This window comes from Clupea harengus, unplaced genomic scaffold, assembly GCF_900700415.2.
Source record: "Clupea harengus unplaced genomic scaffold, Ch_v2.0.2, whole genome shotgun sequence".
Lineage (NCBI taxonomy): Eukaryota > Metazoa > Chordata > Actinopteri > Clupeiformes > Clupeidae > Clupea > Clupea harengus.
In genome coordinates this window covers 23,682-41,668 of record NW_024879771.1, presented here as the reverse complement: position 1 = coordinate 41,668, position 17,987 = coordinate 23,682, and the positions used below count along the sequence as shown (strand labels likewise).

At 43.3% G+C, this 17,987-nt stretch overlaps 2 protein-coding genes and 1 long non-coding RNA gene across 3 annotated transcripts; 2 read left to right on the top strand and 1 right to left on the bottom strand.

Moving 5' to 3' along the window:
* Positions 1-2,478: 2,478 nt before the first annotated feature.
* On the top strand, positions 2,479-7,497 carry msl2b (MSL complex subunit 2b). Its single transcript, XM_042705043.1, has 2 exons — positions 2,479-4,071; positions 5,190-7,497. Exons 1-2 carry the CDS (start codon positions 3,930-3,932, stop codon positions 6,911-6,913), a joined length of 1,866 nt encoding a protein of 621 aa, XP_042560977.1. The 5' UTR covers positions 2,479-3,929; the 3' UTR covers positions 6,914-7,497.
* Positions 7,498-9,753: 2,256 nt separating this feature from the next.
* Positions 9,754-12,849, top strand: LOC122130330. The gene is made up of 2 exons (XR_006151856.1): positions 9,754-9,931; positions 10,350-12,849. It is a non-coding gene; the product is annotated as an uncharacterized LOC122130330 (long non-coding RNA).
* Positions 12,850-17,004, bottom strand: tnfsf10 (TNF superfamily member 10). Its single transcript, XM_042705044.1, has 5 exons — positions 16,769-17,004; positions 15,881-16,027; positions 15,590-15,635; positions 15,362-15,481; positions 12,850-14,578 (listed from the first exon to the last, which is right to left on the bottom strand). Exons 1-5 carry the CDS (start codon positions 16,889-16,891, stop codon positions 14,103-14,105), a joined length of 912 nt encoding a protein of 303 aa, XP_042560978.1. The 5' UTR covers positions 16,892-17,004; the 3' UTR covers positions 12,850-14,102.
* Positions 17,005-17,987: the final 983 nt, after the last annotated feature.

The following is a 17,987-nucleotide window of genomic DNA, read 5'->3' as shown; positions in this document are numbered from 1 at the left end:
GCATTCATAACACAGTAATTCCATAGATATCCAACATGTACATCAAGCAAGATCTTTTCTTTCCCAAATTCAAATGGCAGTTCCCTTCGTATGCATTTTTCTTGACATATCAAAGCTCTGCTTGATGCTGGATATACGTGGCATTACCCCTCCTTCTTGGTTGACTCACACTGGATTTATGTCCCCCCCCCCCCACTCTCTACCCATAAAGATAACACACCTTTCATTTTGATTTTATTTTTTTAAACTCTTGTGTCCTGAGAGGGGGTAGGGGGTGGAATGACCCCCGAACTCAAAGGGCGAGTCACACATGTTCCTGAATGTCATGGTGACAGCAGTTCTCTTCCATCGGAGGTTCTGTCTTTTTCTCACACACCATCAGTAGTTGCTGTATAGATGCACAAGAATTTGGAATTTGGATTCAGTATCAGCCTAATGCCTTAACTGAAAGAGCCATTTGCATTTCATTGAAATCTTTAAAACGGATATTAAAGCATTAAACATTGACACATTGCTAAAGCAAGGGGAAATCAACAAATTGTTGCACCTAGTACTAGGCTGGAGGTGAGAAAACGGATTTAGGACTTAGGACACTGGCTAACTTCTGATGGTCAGTCTTCTCTTCGTGTGAAGGATTTTTTCATCTCTGGGTGGAAACATGCAGCATGTTGCATTGCATTTTTGTGAATATGGAGCGTGACGGTTGGTGAGATGCGGCACCGGATCAAGGCACTGCTCCTTGGCACAAGACTGTGGTCCCAGAACTCCAGATGCTCGTGTTTCTGCACAATCTAACATGAGCAGTTTTAACAGGCATTGTTGCAGTTTTACAGTATGCATTTTGAAAGCATTCTTTTTTTTTTTTTTTTTTTCTTTGTAAGAATATTTTGAATAAAGCTATTTAAAAATATTTGTAACCATGTTTCTGCTATACCACTGAAAGCTCATGTGTTTACCATTTTCAGTTTTGGTGTTTTTAGGTGACCAAATAATTAAAAAGGTGTTTGGTGACTTTTAAAAGACATTTACATTCACAACATACGAAATTCATGCAGTGCCATTTCCACTGAAGGATGAGAGCTGGTATGGCAGTTGAAAATGCCTGACTAAACCTGACTTCCGAAGAACCTTCCAGATCTTAGGTAGATGAGAGTTAGTGGTTTGGTGAACACACCTGGTCACACAGCTACTGCAGCAAACATCCAGACAACTAGGAGAATTGAGATCAAAATATGTATGGTACTGACCTTTTAACCAATTAACATGTTCTAAACAAACCCAATGGCCTGTGGGGATGAGGCCGTGATTCCGACTCCTGTGTGTAAAATACACAGTGGTGTTCACGTCAAGTTGAGGGGGGACGAGAGCCATCCAATGCCAGAACCTCACCAAGTGTGTTAAAGACATACTCTTCCCCCTGAAGTGATGATCTTTATGTCTGGCCTTTCAAAACTACAGCCCACAACACCAGCCTGAGACCATGAAATGTGTGTTAGCTGTGGTCTGTCTCAGTGATGAGTTGTATAGTGCTGGTTTGATGTTACAGAGTGATATTGAGACCAAAACTTGAACAGAGGTGTGTTTGTTATTCAGCATGTCTGTATGCCTTCGATCTCTGTCCAAGTAATCAGAGTATGATTAAGCTTGTTCTTAGTTGGAACAGAAACTGGAAACACTATACCAATTTTCATGTCATGTCAGAACACCCAGGAAGTCCAGCCTGTTCAAAAGTTAATATATTTGTTCTCAGTTATTTATCCAGTCAATATAGAAATGGCATGAGCGCTAAGAGTCAACATTTTAGACACACTGACTCAAGCTTCTAGAAACGGCAGCACCTAGATGTTTAATTGTTAACAAGTTTTCTTAATGTAGGATTATAATGGGCGCTTTCACTTTTCTGTTAAGTAATATTCAGTATGTTACATATTTCTGAGAGCCATATGGTGAGAGGGTTGAATCACGTGACACTATGCTTTATAAAAAGAGCAGAACATCTTTCTTTAAAATATTGATATTTCAGTTCTTGTATATCCCACTTCTATGCCCTACTTTTCATTTACTCTGTTCATGTTATCTTCAAAGTACAAAATATAGCCTTGCGCTGAGAAATTGCTCTTGACTTAAAATCATGATGTTTGGGGATTTTATTACCTTTATTTACATTTCCCCTGACCTAAAAAAAAAAAGGAAAAGAATGCAAAGAAAACATGAGAATATGTGTAATGTTAAAAACATGCGACATGCAACAAATTATTGTGAAGCGCAAGAAACAAATATGGAAATACTTTAAAATATGTTTTAAACTAAAAAGTGGTAAAAAAATAGAACCGCGTTTTTCTAACCTGAAAACGTCATTGTGAAAAGGATTCTTATGAAGCCATTCCTACCCTCAAAATAACCTACAGGAGGTTATATACAACAGTAAATGTCTTTCTGTTTTCATCCACAGACACTCTATTAAATGTATGAATTTGCGAATTTGTCTGCAGATACGCTGTAAATATTGTCTTTGGCCTATGTTTATGTAATGTGGTGAAAGCATCACCGCGAGATCTATCGTAAACTCTCGCGAGAATGGAACAGCAGCGCCCCCTCCTTGTGCTAATGCGGAGGAAAAGGGAGGGGAGAAACCTCCATAGCTAGCTGTAATAGCCTTTTCAAATATAAATACATTTCATTATCGCCCTGAATTTTTCTTTTGCTCGGAATTGACCATATAATTGCTCATGGCTACAATCTGTATCCGCTTATAAAGACATTGACGTTCGAAACGCATCGAAAAAAGAGGCAAAACGACTGGATAAATCCAAAAGAAGAAAAGCGGCCTATTTTGTTCCTGATATCCTGGAGCCGCAGCTCCACACTCGCGGCCGGCGTACAGATTGCAACCTTTTTAATCGCTCATTTGTAGGGTTGTTTGTTGCGTTATGAACATACACCTCGTGCATTTCCTTGCATGGCTGGTTTGTTGTTTTGCTCGCTAAGACGTTGGTAAGCTAACGCCGTTTCATTGGCGCACAAAGGGAGAACTTGTACCAAAGCGGCCTGTTTTGTTTTTACAACGACAGCGCCATGAAAAGCGGGGGGCAATAACACATAAATTGTGTCTACGTTTGGATCCTCACTGATTACCCAAATGTGTCTGCATTGAATTCCCCCTTGCGACTTTGCTGGACAGTATCTCGTAATACTTTTGGAAGCCAACTCTTTCAACAACGAAGCGAGGAAAGCGAGACTAACGTTATGTTTGATCTCTGTTTGAATTTGGTACAACCTGCTCAGCACTGGTAATTGGAAGCTAGCCCTAGCTCGGCGGTTGAAGAGCGCCACCAATGTATTGTTGTTGAATTTAGGACTCGGGCTGTTCATGGAATTTTATGCAGGACGACTGGCCGATTTTAATGAAGCTGAAACACTTCGATTTTTTGTTAATATTTTATTTTGACAGATCTGAAGTTGTTGACTCTTAAGTTGTTCGATGATGATTCTTTGGGCACATTTCGTGCCATGGAAGAGGGGAAAGTGATAAAAAATGGACTGGTCATTATTGTGAGGATTTCCGCTGTGCTTCCAAGTGCAGACTAATATGTGCGTGTGTATCAATAGCTATGCTCCTGGGCTAGTTGGTGAGCTAGCTATATCACATCTTATTTCCTGTACATAGCAGGGAATATTGAGTATCAGCATTTCACTGTAACCAGAGCTGCAATATTTATTTTTTGTATCCATCCATGCTAACTGCCAGACTCGTATGTTCTGTTCATTCCGTGGATATTGTACTCGACGGTATTACGAGTCAGGACCAACAGACCAGCAACACGATTGTTTGTGGACACTGAGAAGACACTGAGTGGACCTGCTGCGTGGTGCTGGTGCTGTTCGTTTTTTCTCCCAGGACTGGATCTATCTAGCGCGAGGCTGCTGAGATGAACCCGGTGAATGCGACCACTCTCTACGTTTCAGCTTGTCGTTCGGTGCTGCAGTGCGATCCACGGGACCCCCAGGCTTTGGCCGAACTCTATAAGCTGTTACCTTTCTTCAGGCAGTCTCTCTCCTGCCTGGCTTGCGGTAAGAATTCATTTGTTTTTGACCGTAATTTTATTTTTCAGATGTGTTTAGCCTTAGCTTCCCTGCTAGTTTCACTCTGATGACACACCCCCATAGGCCGAGTTAAATGAACACGGATTCTCGTAGGGATGCCGTGGCAATTTATTGATGTATTATACCCTTGTTTGAAATGTATGGTTGAATGTTATCACATTTGTTATTTCTGGTTCCACTTATAACCCTCACAATTGAGGTCCATTGCTAAATAGTTAGCTATCCAGCTAGCCATATTTCCCGAACAGCCAGCAAGCGTTCCAAATCGTCATTTACAAAATAATTAAATAATATTCCATCTACGTACGCAATCGTTTGGTATTTCCATGCATCCACTCGTCATCTATGTCTCCTGGTGTGCCGCGTGCTTTTTGCAGTAATGTTATTTCAGCAGCATTTGAACTGCAAATGTAGCGGAAGCCAGGCTAGTCATGAGGACACACATCTCATCCGTGGCTTGTTTTGGCTCGTGATAGTTGTATGAAACTGGTCTTCAAGTTATGAGTTATGCTTCTGTCCGGGCTGGGGGGAGCTAGTTAGTGGTCATTTGTATTGTCTTCATGGTAGACTGTACCTATTTTATTTGCGTTAAAGTTGCAGTAATTAAGTTGGCTTCCCAAGCTGCCCTTAATCCTAAGTTATTGTATTTTTCAGTCAAACGACTCTAGAATTACACTAATATAATTGATGTATTGTTCTACAGTATTTTACCGATCGCTCCTGTTTCAGATACGCTTCTGTGCGCGTTTACCTTGAATGGATGTTTGCTTTGAGCGTTCGTGTGTCAGCCCTGTCAACCCCTGTTGCTAAGGAAGCTGCCCCTTAAAGCGAGAATTTAATGGTTCTGTGTAAAGCACAGATGTACTGTAGAAGTACTTCAGACCATTGCCAATGGTGCCTTATTATGAATTACTTAGAGAAATAATCTCCCCTAAACGTGCATTTGCCTGATTTTGTTTGTTTGTTTTAATGCCAGTTACGGAATTGACAGAGCATCAGTCTGTTTAAGTGTTGAAAACACCTAGGTTATATGACTACACGGTGTGGTGACTAACCAGAACTGTGTCTGTTTGATTCTGTTTCAGGGAATTTGCTTAAAGATCCAATTGCTCCAACCAACTCCTCATGCCAGCATTATGTTTGTAAAGCATGCAAAGGCAGGAAGATGATGATGAAGCCCTCGTGCAGCTGGTGTAAGGACTATGAGCAGTTTGCAGAGAACAAGCAGCTGTGCCTCTTGGTGGACTGCTATAGGAAGCTATGCGAGTACATTGCAGGCTCCCCTCTTGCCGCGCACATCGCTAGTGCTGTTGGCGAGTCTCCGGACCTGCTGGCGATGCTCAACGATGGCATCTCGCTGATCGAGGACTCGCCGTCTGAGGAGTCGGACGTGGCTCTGCTGCTGAACTTGAGCCGCCTTTCCCCAGCACCTTCCACTTCTGAGAGGCACACCGAAGAGGTGCGGCCTCCCCGCCCGCCCCTGGCCAGTGAGGCAAGCGAACAGCCCCTCAGCCCCTTAGGGGTCAACGGCCTGCAGGGCTGTAACGGACTCGCCAATGTTGACGAACTCGCTGTCAGTCTACCTTCGCCAGAGAGTGGTGTCCAGCTCACCGTGGACATCGAAGGTCCCATGAAGCAGGACAAATTCGAGGGGAAGCTGGACGTGTCTGAGGCTGTGGCCGCGGCCGGGGATGAGCTGAGCCCCAGCAGCATGGACATGTGTGGCTTCAGTGAGGAGATCAAGCACAGCGGGGGCACCCTGCTCCTCAGTGTGGAGGAGGTGCTCCGAACTCTGGAACCTGACCCCATCCCCCAGGAGGACTGCGCTGCCATCTTGCAGCCTAGTAGTCAGGACTCCTCGGGGAACCTGAACGGCCCATTTGTCTGTTCGACTAACAGCTCCACCCACACCACATCAGCGGACTCCCCCGGGCTCTCCCTTCCTTCACTCCCATCAGACTCTTCTGAGGTTTTGGCACCCCAGCATCCGAACTCCCAGCACCAACATTCGCACCCCTCCTCAGGCATGTCCTGCTCTGCTGTCACACCCAGAGTGCCTCGCTCCAGTCGCAAGCGCTCGCGCTCTGAGAGTGACAGTGAAAAGATCCAGCCCTTACCCATCTCCAGCATCATCCAGGGCCCCTCTCTGGGCGCCTCGGCCCCCGTGGTCAAATGCGAACCCAAGGTGCCGCCAGTACTGCCCCACATGGCGGCCGTTCCCAATGGTGGGGGGCTGTCCAAAGTGGGCAAGACTTTGGTGGTGTCCAACAACAAAAACGTCAAAAAGGGCCAGGACCACCACGGGCCCAAAAAGGCATACGCCAAGGCCAAACAGGGCACCCCAAAGTCCAAGGACAAGACAAAAGAGCGGACTTCCAGCGGCACATCCATCCCAGGGAGCCCCACGAAAGTGGTTTACAAGAAGCCCCAAGAGAAGAAGGGCTGCAAGTGCGGCAGGGCCACTCAAAACCCAAGTGTTCTTACATGCCGTGGCCAACGCTGCCCCTGCTACTCGAATCGTAAGGCTTGCCTGGACTGTATATGCAGGGGCTGCCAGAACTCCTACATGGCCAACGGGGAAAAAAAGTTGGAGGCCTTTGCTGTTCCGGAGAAAGCTCTGGAGCAGACACGGCTGACCCTGGGCATCAACGTCACCAGCATACAGGTGCGGAACCCGAGCGTGAGCCCAGCCAGCGGCGTCCTGAACGTGACCTCGACCGCTGGCTCGCCCGTGCCCTCCTTTCTCTCGGCGGGTTCCCACGAGGACAAGGGATACGATGAGGCTCTAGACATGCGGTTTGACTGTTGAGCTCTCCGCTAAGACAAGCTCACTCACCATCGCCCCCTTATTCCAGCCCAGCTCACACCCTTTTTATTTTTTTTTCTGTTTTTTTTTTTTTTTTTTTACTTTGTGAGGTGGCACTGCAGAGGAGTCATGGAGGTGAAGCGGCCGGCGGAGTTCCACACAATAAGGCAGCTACTGTGGTTTTTGTTTCCAGTTCACATTGATTGGTAAAAATGTACTAGGTATTGCTGAAGCTTGTGCCTATAAATCACTTGTAACATTTTTTTTATGGTTGTTTTCTCTTGTTTTTGTCTGGCGCTCTGGTGGACAAGAAATTAAGAGTTGTTACTGTAAGTCAAGAGGTTTCAGTTGGAGTTTTTAGTAGCCGGTTATTTTTTGAAAAATTTCTACAAGTGATCTACAAGGCCCGATCTTTAGCAAGGAAATAAACTTGACCTCATTGTTGTGGGTCATGCTATGTGCATAAAGTGGAAGAAAGCATTGAGTTTGTAGGATAGAGGACGAGACCTGTTCATATGAAATGGTACCTGCTATGTCAGTAGAGACTGGTTGTATTTATATTAAAAGAAAAAAACAAAAGCTTTTTTTGTACACAAGACTTAAGAAAATTCCATTTAAGAATACATTTTATGATTTATTTTATAAGTTACATTAACAACATTTGCAGTATTTATTGGATGTCACCTAACATAGATTTTCGATCCATCTAGGGCATCATCAGGATACCATTTCTACAGATGCAAATCACTGAGATGCAGTATGTTTCTGTCTAAATTATGTTGCTGTCCTGTTTGTGCTAGTTATTTTTGCTGTCTCCGACTGTTTTTCTCTCCCTTGGGGCATTTAAATACCTGTAATATAAATGTAACATTTCCACAAAAAAGCAAAAGCAAAAAAAAAAACACATCTTGCTCTTTTTTATTACTTTCTTTCCGTTGACTGCCATGTTAGTGACATTTCTGCTTGCTCTGCTCTTGTCTAATTGTATGCGATTGCATTGACATGTAGCCTATAATTTATATCAACCGTTGAGCTGTAGGCCACACTTTCACAGCCTACTTTCAACAGCCAAAGAACGGAAGAGCAGACTGGATGCCACTGGATGATTTGAAAAATGAAGGTTTGACACATGGTCATGAATTAATGTCTGCAAATAAATGCGGGACTGGGAGGGAGCTTTTTAGGGCAACATTTCAAATTGACTGGAGATTTGGTGAAATGTTTCAAATATCAAAGGACGGTCCATGAGTTTATACTTTCATTACATTTATATAAAACGTGGACTAGATTAGTAGGTCAGTTATAATACTTATGAGAAACAGCATGTGAACATGGTGTTGATCTTCTACGTAGGATTGGGGGCTAGTCTCCATCGCCATCCAAACCTGCTCAAATGTTAAGCTGCCCGTCTCCAATCCTACCCCCGTCGTGCATGTCCTCAATCGATCTGCTTTAAGCAAACCTGATTATAGAATCTAATGAAAATGTGCCTGATGCCGGTATGTTAAAGCTATGCACTGCCACTGAGTCGAGTATACAGAGTAGATAAATATAGAAGGCATAGTTCGCGGGGTGGCCTCCAGGACCACGCAGAGGAAATCTTGGGTGAAGACATTCGATTGTTGCTTCTTGGATGACCGGTTACGTGTCATTGTTTTTACACGTAAGTACCGCAAGTCGGCAGAATAGCATTCGAGAATGCTGTAATCACGTCTGGTAGCATACCGGAGCCAGATTTGAGACGCATGAGTAAGCCAATAGTTTCACAATGGTTATACCATTTTTGTGTGACGTATGAATGTGTATTGATACTTTTATAGGGTAAATTCGTCCGTCTTATTGCAGCCGAGTCAAATATGTTGGCAACACGTACTGGGTCTATTTGTTAGGGTACAGAATTTATATAATACGGCATCAAAATGCCATCTTCTAGTTTGTCAAGCAATATAATATATGAAACATTTTAGGAACATTTGAATGTTTTCAAACGTTGTATACGCTAGCACAGCTAACCCTGTCATCGGCCAGGAGCTCGAGCACATATCCCACCGGTGAGGGCTGAGAACGTTTCAAGTCAGGTAGACCCTCATATGCCTGTTCTATTGCAGCCGAAAGATGAATACATTTGTTGGTACTTGAAGTTTGGTGACTTGTTATCCACTCTTCTAATACATTTTGAAAGAGCTTCCGATGTGCAATGTTGTAGGTTCACATTAAACAGTTATCTTTATTTTCCAAACGATTCATCGTAGAGCAGATGTTTTTGCGACAATGGCTGAATAGCCAATATAGGCTGTGTAACAGTTTCGTAATGGTACCTGGTGTTTAATTAGTTGTTATATTGGACCACTCAGATTAGCAATGCTTCATTGTGCACCTTGATAAAATGTCTTCTTGCTGATATAAAAGACAGCAAGCTATGAGTCTAGTGTAAATAAGTTTATCTTACCTGACTGCAGATACACCTACTTTCTCAGATAAAAATGCCACACACACCTTCTCTTATATGCAGGAGTCATTGTATCATGATTTACATGGACCCTCATAGCGAGTGTGATTCTACCAACTGTAATTTTGACATTAGTTTACAAGGTTACATAGATTTGACATTAATAGAAGCCAGTTGAACAGATTTACCTGCCACAAATACACCCACGCTTTTATCAAAACAATGAGATATTTGGTGTTTTCCAACCAGTACCTTCTTAAAGTAGCCTAGTTTCCCCACCATGTATTGTAGTCTGTAGTACAGCCAGTAGGAAATTCATGTGACAATGTTGACTTTTTAAATAATGTTCCTGTCACATTCTCCTGCTGGAGTCTTCTCGGAAGTAGGCTACTACTGAGTGATTAACGAGCCTATAGGGGCTTTCCTACAATTATGGCCATGCATAAGCTTTATTCTATTTCCTTTCTCCAGGTTGCTTGGTGATGCCCACCGAGATGTGAGAAATTCGAAACTAGGCTACAGGAAACAAAATATGAATAATCTAAATCTGGGCCTCCATTCAACATGGATTTGTGAGTCACAATCTTCAAGTGTCTTGATCTTGGTGGGACTATCTCAATATCGCCTGCAGACCAGCTAAACCAACAAAAGAGACTGTGTGACAATGTGTGACTGTTTGACAAATGATCCTCCTGAAGGTGTTGGAATATGTGACATATCTGCAGGAACTGTTGCTGATGAGTTCAAGGAAAGCTAAGACTTTCCAGGAAGAAACCTAACTGGTTGATCATGTCTCTTAAGTTACATTCTATTTGTCTCTTGATCTGAGAGCAAGCAGAACACTAAAGAATAATGCATTCTAGATAATTACACTGTGAATTGTATCTACACAGAATGGTATCTGCAAGGGTGAATCTGTGCTCAGAAAAGTTCTGTTCGACACGCATAGATCAGTGATGTGTCTAAACTTTGTTTTTCCTCCTTCGATAGACCACTGTACAGACGAGTCAAGTTATGTTGTGAGAATTCATTTGACGGCCCGGATTGCCAAGACGTTCACAAGCAGAGGACATAAATGGAAGAGGAAAGCCAACTGCAAAATCATTGAGACCTTGATGGTCGATGCTGGGTCAGTGAGTACGATCAGGTCTTCAGGCGGCTCCTGGGAGGCTCTCAGAAAGTCCATTCAGAACAATGGGATGTAGGACCCTCAACTGACAGAATGAGCAAAATCAGCCGTCACCTTGACAAATCTGAAGGACAGTTTGTAATGAACCTCAAGGAGGCATGGTATGCTGTGTCAACCTTATGAAGACACTGAGCAGAGGTGTGCATGTACAATAGGTCCCCATAATCTAGCACAGATAAAAAAGTGGCGGCAACAAGTTTCTTTTTTACATTAAAAGAAAAGCCCAACTTGTTTCGAAAATAAAAAACCAGTTTTAGCCTCAGCTTTAGTAGTTCTACTTCAGTCCCATCATCTCCTGTATGAACCATGTGCTCAGTGGAGCCTCCCGAACAGCAGTTCCACACGTATGAGTTCTACTAACAGGTAGGATGATTATCTAAGCAGCGCTAGATAATCATCTGTAGGGAAAGATGGAAAGCTGCCTTTCAAAAATGAGGGACTGTTAAAAGGTAGCTACTCAGATCACCACGATGCTATGACTGAGGGAGCTGAGGGGTTCCTGGGTTTGAATTGGGTTGAACATATAAGAAAGAAAGACAATTGGAATGATCTAAACGCCATTTAGACATTGATGCAACAGTCTCAGAAATGACACACTTGCTTACAACCACGTGTAAGACCTTTGGTGCAAATAGTAAGCTAGTCTTAAGAGTGGATTTTCTTGTGTGTAGTGTGTGCAGATGTGGTGTGCGTAGCATCGACTGCAGCTGTAGCTGCGTTTGACCACCATCCTCAGATGCAGCGCTGAGGAGGCGAGCACTGCCAGGAAGGAACCCTGCCAAACATTCTTGGTGTTGAGTCAGCGACATTGGGCTCCAGTGTCTGCAGGTGTCCTGAGAGCCTCCTCTTGGCGGTCATGGCTCAAAGATCCTGGGCTTCCATCCAGAACATGCTTGGTGCAGATCGAACAGTAACCTGTAGAGGTTTCAGATCTATCATGTCAGCCATGGCAAGCTGGAAACACCCAAAGGGTTAAAACCGAGGCTGAAAACACCAAATTAAAGATTTTCATACAATATCCATATTGGTTGTGGCGACTACAGTTCACCAACCCCAGCCTCTGGTCGGGGATCAAACAAAGGCTTTGTGTCCAAGCAGTCTAATGGAGGAGAAAATAATACAGTGACATTTACATGAACCCCACAGGAATCACCGTCATCAAAATCTCTTGTCTGCCATACCTTCTCTTATGGTAAGTGAAGTACGACTTCATTCCTACCCTGAAGGATTTTGCATGTGCAGGCCAAAAGTTTTTTTTATTTGGCCAAAATCCGCTGGGGAGTTGTCAACCATTGACCCGTGATAAAGACAAATTGGTTCTGTTCTCCAGTGAGTTCCTGTCCAATCCCTAAATCCCTTCTTCTGTTTCATGTATCAATGATGTTTGGCCGAATGTGCATACTTTCGAGAAGCCGAACGTGCGTGCTCTTGTCTTCAATTAAAAAGAGTCATATAGTGGTTTGGCCTGAACAGGGGTCAGAAGGTATCCGAGTCACAAAGCAGCATATTCAGTCAAGCCCCGTCAGGGCAGGAAGGCTTTGGCAAGACTTTGGAGAATTTTTGGCATGAACCGATGCCAGATAACCTATGCCTCTCCCCAACAATCTGAGGAAGTCTCTATTATTCACAAAATATTTATATCATAATAACCTCATGTTTCAAATGCCGCTGTGGACATTATAGAGCCAACTTGTAATGTGTATCCTCTCTGACATCAACAGAAGTTACTCTGAACTCCCTGAATGAACATATAGATCGCTGCATCGCCTCCCTGGTGAGTAAGAACAGATTCCTCTATGACTACCTGAAAGGATGCCAGCTTTTTTTTGTCCTCTGATTCAGTGGCTGTAAATTTAATTAGCGTTTTTATAAAAGCTTGTACCTCACTGCCAAGAGCTATGAAACCGGTGCCTATACGGTGTGATGTGTTCTGTGACCACAATTAAAAAGGCCATACCTGCCTGAGGGGCAAGACTCGCACCATTTACAGGTTTATGAGATTGTTTATGGTATTTTAGAAGTGGGATTTATAAGCTGACTCGTGATTTTCTCTTCTAGTTAAATAATTTTTAATTTTACAGATGACTAACCAGCAAACGATTGAAATTTCACTTTTTTTTTATTTAAAATATGTAGTACAATCATAAAGGTCTTTTCATTTGCATGACTTCTTAATGGTGTCCATGTTCCATACATTATTACATGGCATTCTGCAACAGACACTTGTTTCAGTTAAATGTCCATTGTATGTGTGTTTCATTTTTTGTGGTTAATTAAACAGTGAAAACCAGGAACACAAAATAGCTTCAGTCCAAACTTTATTTAATGTGGTGTGACAACATAAAAAAAAAAAAAAAACATATTATCTTGATGAATTATCTTAGCTGTTATGTGTGTATATTTACATTTGTGAAAGGACAATACCAGCATTCATGCCCCCAAGCTATTCCTTACTGATAACAAACTACAGTTATTGTTGGACTGTGATATAAAAGGTAACAAATATATCTAACCATCTATATCTAACTTCCATCAATTGGAACCATGGCAGAAGGGTTTTCATAGAAAAAAGATTTGTATTCCTCATAATTAACATGGAAGAGGATCTCACAGTATTCGCACCCTTAACAACATTCAGGCTTATTAGATTTCCTCTACTGAGATAGAGCCAGGTAGGTTGAAGCATTAATGGTGAACTAAAATTTCCCTCATAATATCTTGTATCAAAATAGGAATTCCTCAGAATCAAAATCAAATACAAACAAGACATATCAGAGTCCATGATTTAAGAAAAATACATACTGGTTTACACATTGTGAGCAGAGAAATAGGTACAAATTCACATTTTATTCCTCAACCCTAAAAGAAATACAGCTACCTAATACTTTTTTGTATTAGCACTGCATTTTGCATACATACAAAAAGTCTTTAATCATTGCTACATAGATTCTCTGCTCTGGGACAAAAGGCAGACAGGAGAGGAAACACTCACTGGAAAATGAGCTGGTGTCCGACTTTCCTGTTCTGGCATCACATCATGTGACCCGTGCTTCTCCCGAACAACAGAGGGCAGAACCTTGGATCTCTGGTCTGCCCCACCCCTGTCATCTCCGGTGGGGAGAGACAACCACCTTGGCCCCTCTGTGGCCCCTCTGCTTGCACAACTACCCGGCAAGCCCAGACAAGTCCACAGTGTCTCAGGAAAAGGGGGTGAGTTGCACCCGAAGTTTATCTCCCCTCGCTATTTCAGCTTCCAAATATAGTCTTCCAAACCAGCAGAGGAGTCACTGGTGTAGGGAGTGTAACAAGTGCTTACAATCATCACTCTATTTGCAGCGCTTCATCTGGGAATGTTGTTCAGCACACATTTACATCTGATTCATAAGCCTGCAGCCACTCAAGAGTCGCACCGCAGCACCGGTGTGTCCTAGGGGGCTAGACAAACGAACGGCAACCTGTGCCTGCCTGCCAGCCAGCCGAGCGGGTCATCGCAGCAGAGAAGCTCAAAGCAAAGTCTGAAACATTGCACCGCCACTTTCTGTGCCTCGTGTGGTCTAGCTGACCAAGAAGGCGCCGAAGAAGCTCGACTTTTCATCCATGTCGATCGTGCTCACGTTGCTGACGGTGACAAACACCCTGTCCCCGGCGCCAAGCTGAAACAGCCCGGCCTGGTAGATGGAGTACAGGCCGAACTCTGTGTCTCGGGACCAGCATGTGGTGCGGGCGTTCTTCATGAGCAGGATGGGCACGGGATAGGAGCCCATTTTCTTATAGACGTACTGAAGCATGGGCTTTCCCCGGACAGAGCTCCCGGCATTCTCCCGTGCCGCCTCCTCTTCGTCGCCGTCCTCCTCCTCCTCCTCAGGGGACACCATGTGCCTGAAGTAGGTCTGCGAGTAGATATAATAGAGACCAGCCTGCGGCATTACCAGCTCTCCGTCACTGAGCTGCACGTTCTGGAGGAAGGCCAGGCCTTTCTCAGACTCCCAGGACTGGATCTTCTGGCCCTGGACCTTCCTGTTAGGAGGACCTGCAGCATTGGGGCCAAAACAAGGGTTATTATTATGGGTAGGGCTTGTCAGAAAAAAAGGACCATTGTCTAAAAGCTTGGCAGTAGACAGAGAAAGGATATACGTTTCAAAGCCATTTCTCCAATTACACACCGGCTTTTCTACCTTTTTTGTTTTAGGGCTAATGTGCAGGAAAGGCAAATTGCACAAAAAAGAAAGAAATTGTTAGACCCGGATAATAACTCCCATAGTTTGCAATTATCAGCAAAACCTGCATTTCCTCACTTTGCCATGGCCAACAGTATCATAAATGCTGACTGTGCACAATCGCTAAGCAGTAAAAGCTGACTTGCATTTTACACAGCCAGATTTGATGTCTCAAGTTTTAGTACTCTATAAAACCATAAACTGTTTCAGAGATCTGGACTTTAATCCTCCCAAGGACTCTGTGGGTGTTTTGACCCATGCATGTTGGGATGATAAAATCTCAGAAGGGGTAAACACTAGCTAAAAGCATTCCTCTATCACAGAGCAGTCATTCCTTTTCTGAAGGATAACAAGTGTACTTCATTTGTGAACCGCAGAATTTGTGAACACCAAAAACCCTTATAAACATTCCCTTCAACCCTGTTGAAAACAATTACCATACTGTAAAATCAAGCTGAAATGAATGTACACAACCCAGTAGGCAATACACTTGAAAGAGTCGAATGTAGACCACACCTCTCAGTGCCTGTGCTGTGAGTTATCAGAACCAGTGCGAAACAAAATGAGTTTGAAATGATTGGTTCTGGAAAACCTACCTCTTAAATCTTTGTCTGTCTCTGGAGGCAAACTGCCAGTGACATGAGCTGCAATCTTGGGTCGGGGAGCCGTCTCCTGGTCTTGGATTACCAGAGACGGCAGCATGCGAGTCACTTCATCTGGAGGAAATGAACAGTTATGTTAAAAAAGAAGTTCAACCCACCAGGTAAGAATTCCAACCAGAGTTACTATTGTGCAAAAATCATGTTGGACGGTGATGCTGATACCTTTAATGGCAGAGGTGATTTCCTTCTGGTAACGGTTCGACATTGACTGCAAGGGGTTGGAAAGAATGGAGAGAATTGATTCACAAATCCAATGGGACAGATCTAAATGAAACTGAAATGTTTGCACAATGATTCTATGTCATTTTAAACCATTTTCACAAGCAAGTTCAAACGACCAAGAAACGAATTCCTCATTTAATTAAAAAGGTAACTGTATACTGGAGGTAAATGGCTTCATTGTGCATCCCTTGGCTAGCTTTAACACATTCTGCACCCCTGCGAAGTTGATACCTTCTCGATTAAGAAGTGCAGCTGTTGCGTGACTTGCCAGCAGGGGTCGTCTTTAACGTCTGAGGCGCTCGGATCGATACCCTTGATAGTTCTGAGGTTGGCGCGCATCAAACATGATACACTGCTCTTGGAGAACGTCTCTTTCATCTGTAAATCAGGGTGAGATATCGATTTGCTATCACTTTGTAACAACTCTGTAAGTGTACCTTAACCCAAGAATAACAGTTAAAAGACAATTTTCTATTGTTACAATACACAATGGCCTGTTATGAACATTCTGGGCTACATTTTGTTAACGGGCTACATAAGACATAAAATATGGAAGAAACAGTCTCAGTTCCAAAGGTATCATATAATGCAGTCAATGACAGAAAACAATGAGTAACACATTCTGATCCCTCATTAACCTCTCAAACAGGTAAATAAGCATAATGAACAATGGGTCTTGATTAAGTTACCATCAAATCTGCCATTCGTGTTTTACTCTCTATGTGATTAAGACAAGCATAAAACAGATGTTAATTTGGCTCTGTTGAGAATCCAATTCGTTGTGGTTGCTTAGTTCTTTTAGGGTCCACTGAGCGCCCTCCACCTTGGAAAAGATCCAGTTAAAGTTCAAGGAGCGCTGGATCGGACGGTGCGTTTTGCAGAGTAACTGAGTTTCCCCCTCCCCAACCCATTGTAGGCTGATTTTCTTTGAAATGCATGTTAATGACAAATATAACATTTGAGCAATGTAAAACATAAGCTATCTCGCTTTCGAAGAGCCCGCTAAAGTCAGAAATCTACAATTACATTTTTCATTTGAAAAGTTGCTGGTTAGAGAGAATTCGCATACTTTTTTGACACGCAAGTACATGCTGAACGACTAAAACGTTTGTATCTTACCGTCGTTAGGACATTGCTGAAGTATATGAAAGTCACTGCGACTGCGATGGTTTGCAGAAGAATTGCTGCCAACAATAAAAGTCCGATGTATTGCATTGTATGTGAGCTTGTCATATTGACCATCGCGTGCGCTGCAGAGGTCCTAGACAAAAGCTAGAGATGAATTCTTTCAGTCAGTACATATGAAAAAACATGGAGGCGGAGCAGAGGTTGGCGATCAAGGAAACGGCGAGCAGGAACACAGTCCTTTCTCCTAAACCTTGCGAGACTGTTCCTGCTGCCATTAGTAAAAAAAACTGTTTCCTTTCTCAGTAAACCAATATTTCAGCAACTGACACTTCAGCAGGAAGTATCTACAGTTGGGTCGTCTCATCTTTTAAAAATTTGGATTCAATTTTCCTGCCTTTCCTCTTATTTTTTTATGTGTTTAGATAAATACCATAATTTTGGCCAAAATGTTTTTTTTTTTTTATCCCAATGAAAATGACTACAGAGTCCACAAGTCTGGTTCTGTGTTTTAATATTTAACACATGGGCTAAATCTGATCCCCCCACATGAATGTCCACAGGGGGGAATTTTGGCCCTATTGTTTTTCGCTGTTGTATTTTTAAGAGGTGGGGGTATTTTCGTCATCTGATTTATTGTGCTGAAGTGTTCAGTTTCTGCTCGACCTCTGCCCACAGCTTCAGAGGGGCCTCTTTTGAATCCATCAAACAGGACAGAGCGAAAGCGGGCATTTCCCCTCCCTATCAGCCAAAAAAGGGAAGAAAAACCATCTACATACAGGACAGAGGCCACCCCACCCCCTATACTGTACGCTACAACTCTAAAACGTCTCCCTATTCATCGGGTCATCCACTACAAGTTGATTTTCTTGAATATGCAGTCCCAGTCTCAGTCCCAGTCTCCACGGAACCAGAGCTGCAATTTGAGTCATGATTGCCTGTTCACGGACAGGGGGAAGAACATGATGAAGTGCGACAGGTATTACTGAGCCGTTTCATACAGGGGGGGGGGGGGTGTAATGTGAACGATGATGTGTTCTCTCCACCCAGGGGCCGATCTTAGGGCCCATGACAGAAGGCATGTAGCCGCACTCCGCCACTCTCACACTGCCCCTCTGGCATAGTTACCACTGCGGCATTGGACACTCGGAATTTACTCGGAGTCCACTGTTATTACACGGTAATATCACTGCAAGATGTTCTAGATCCAGAA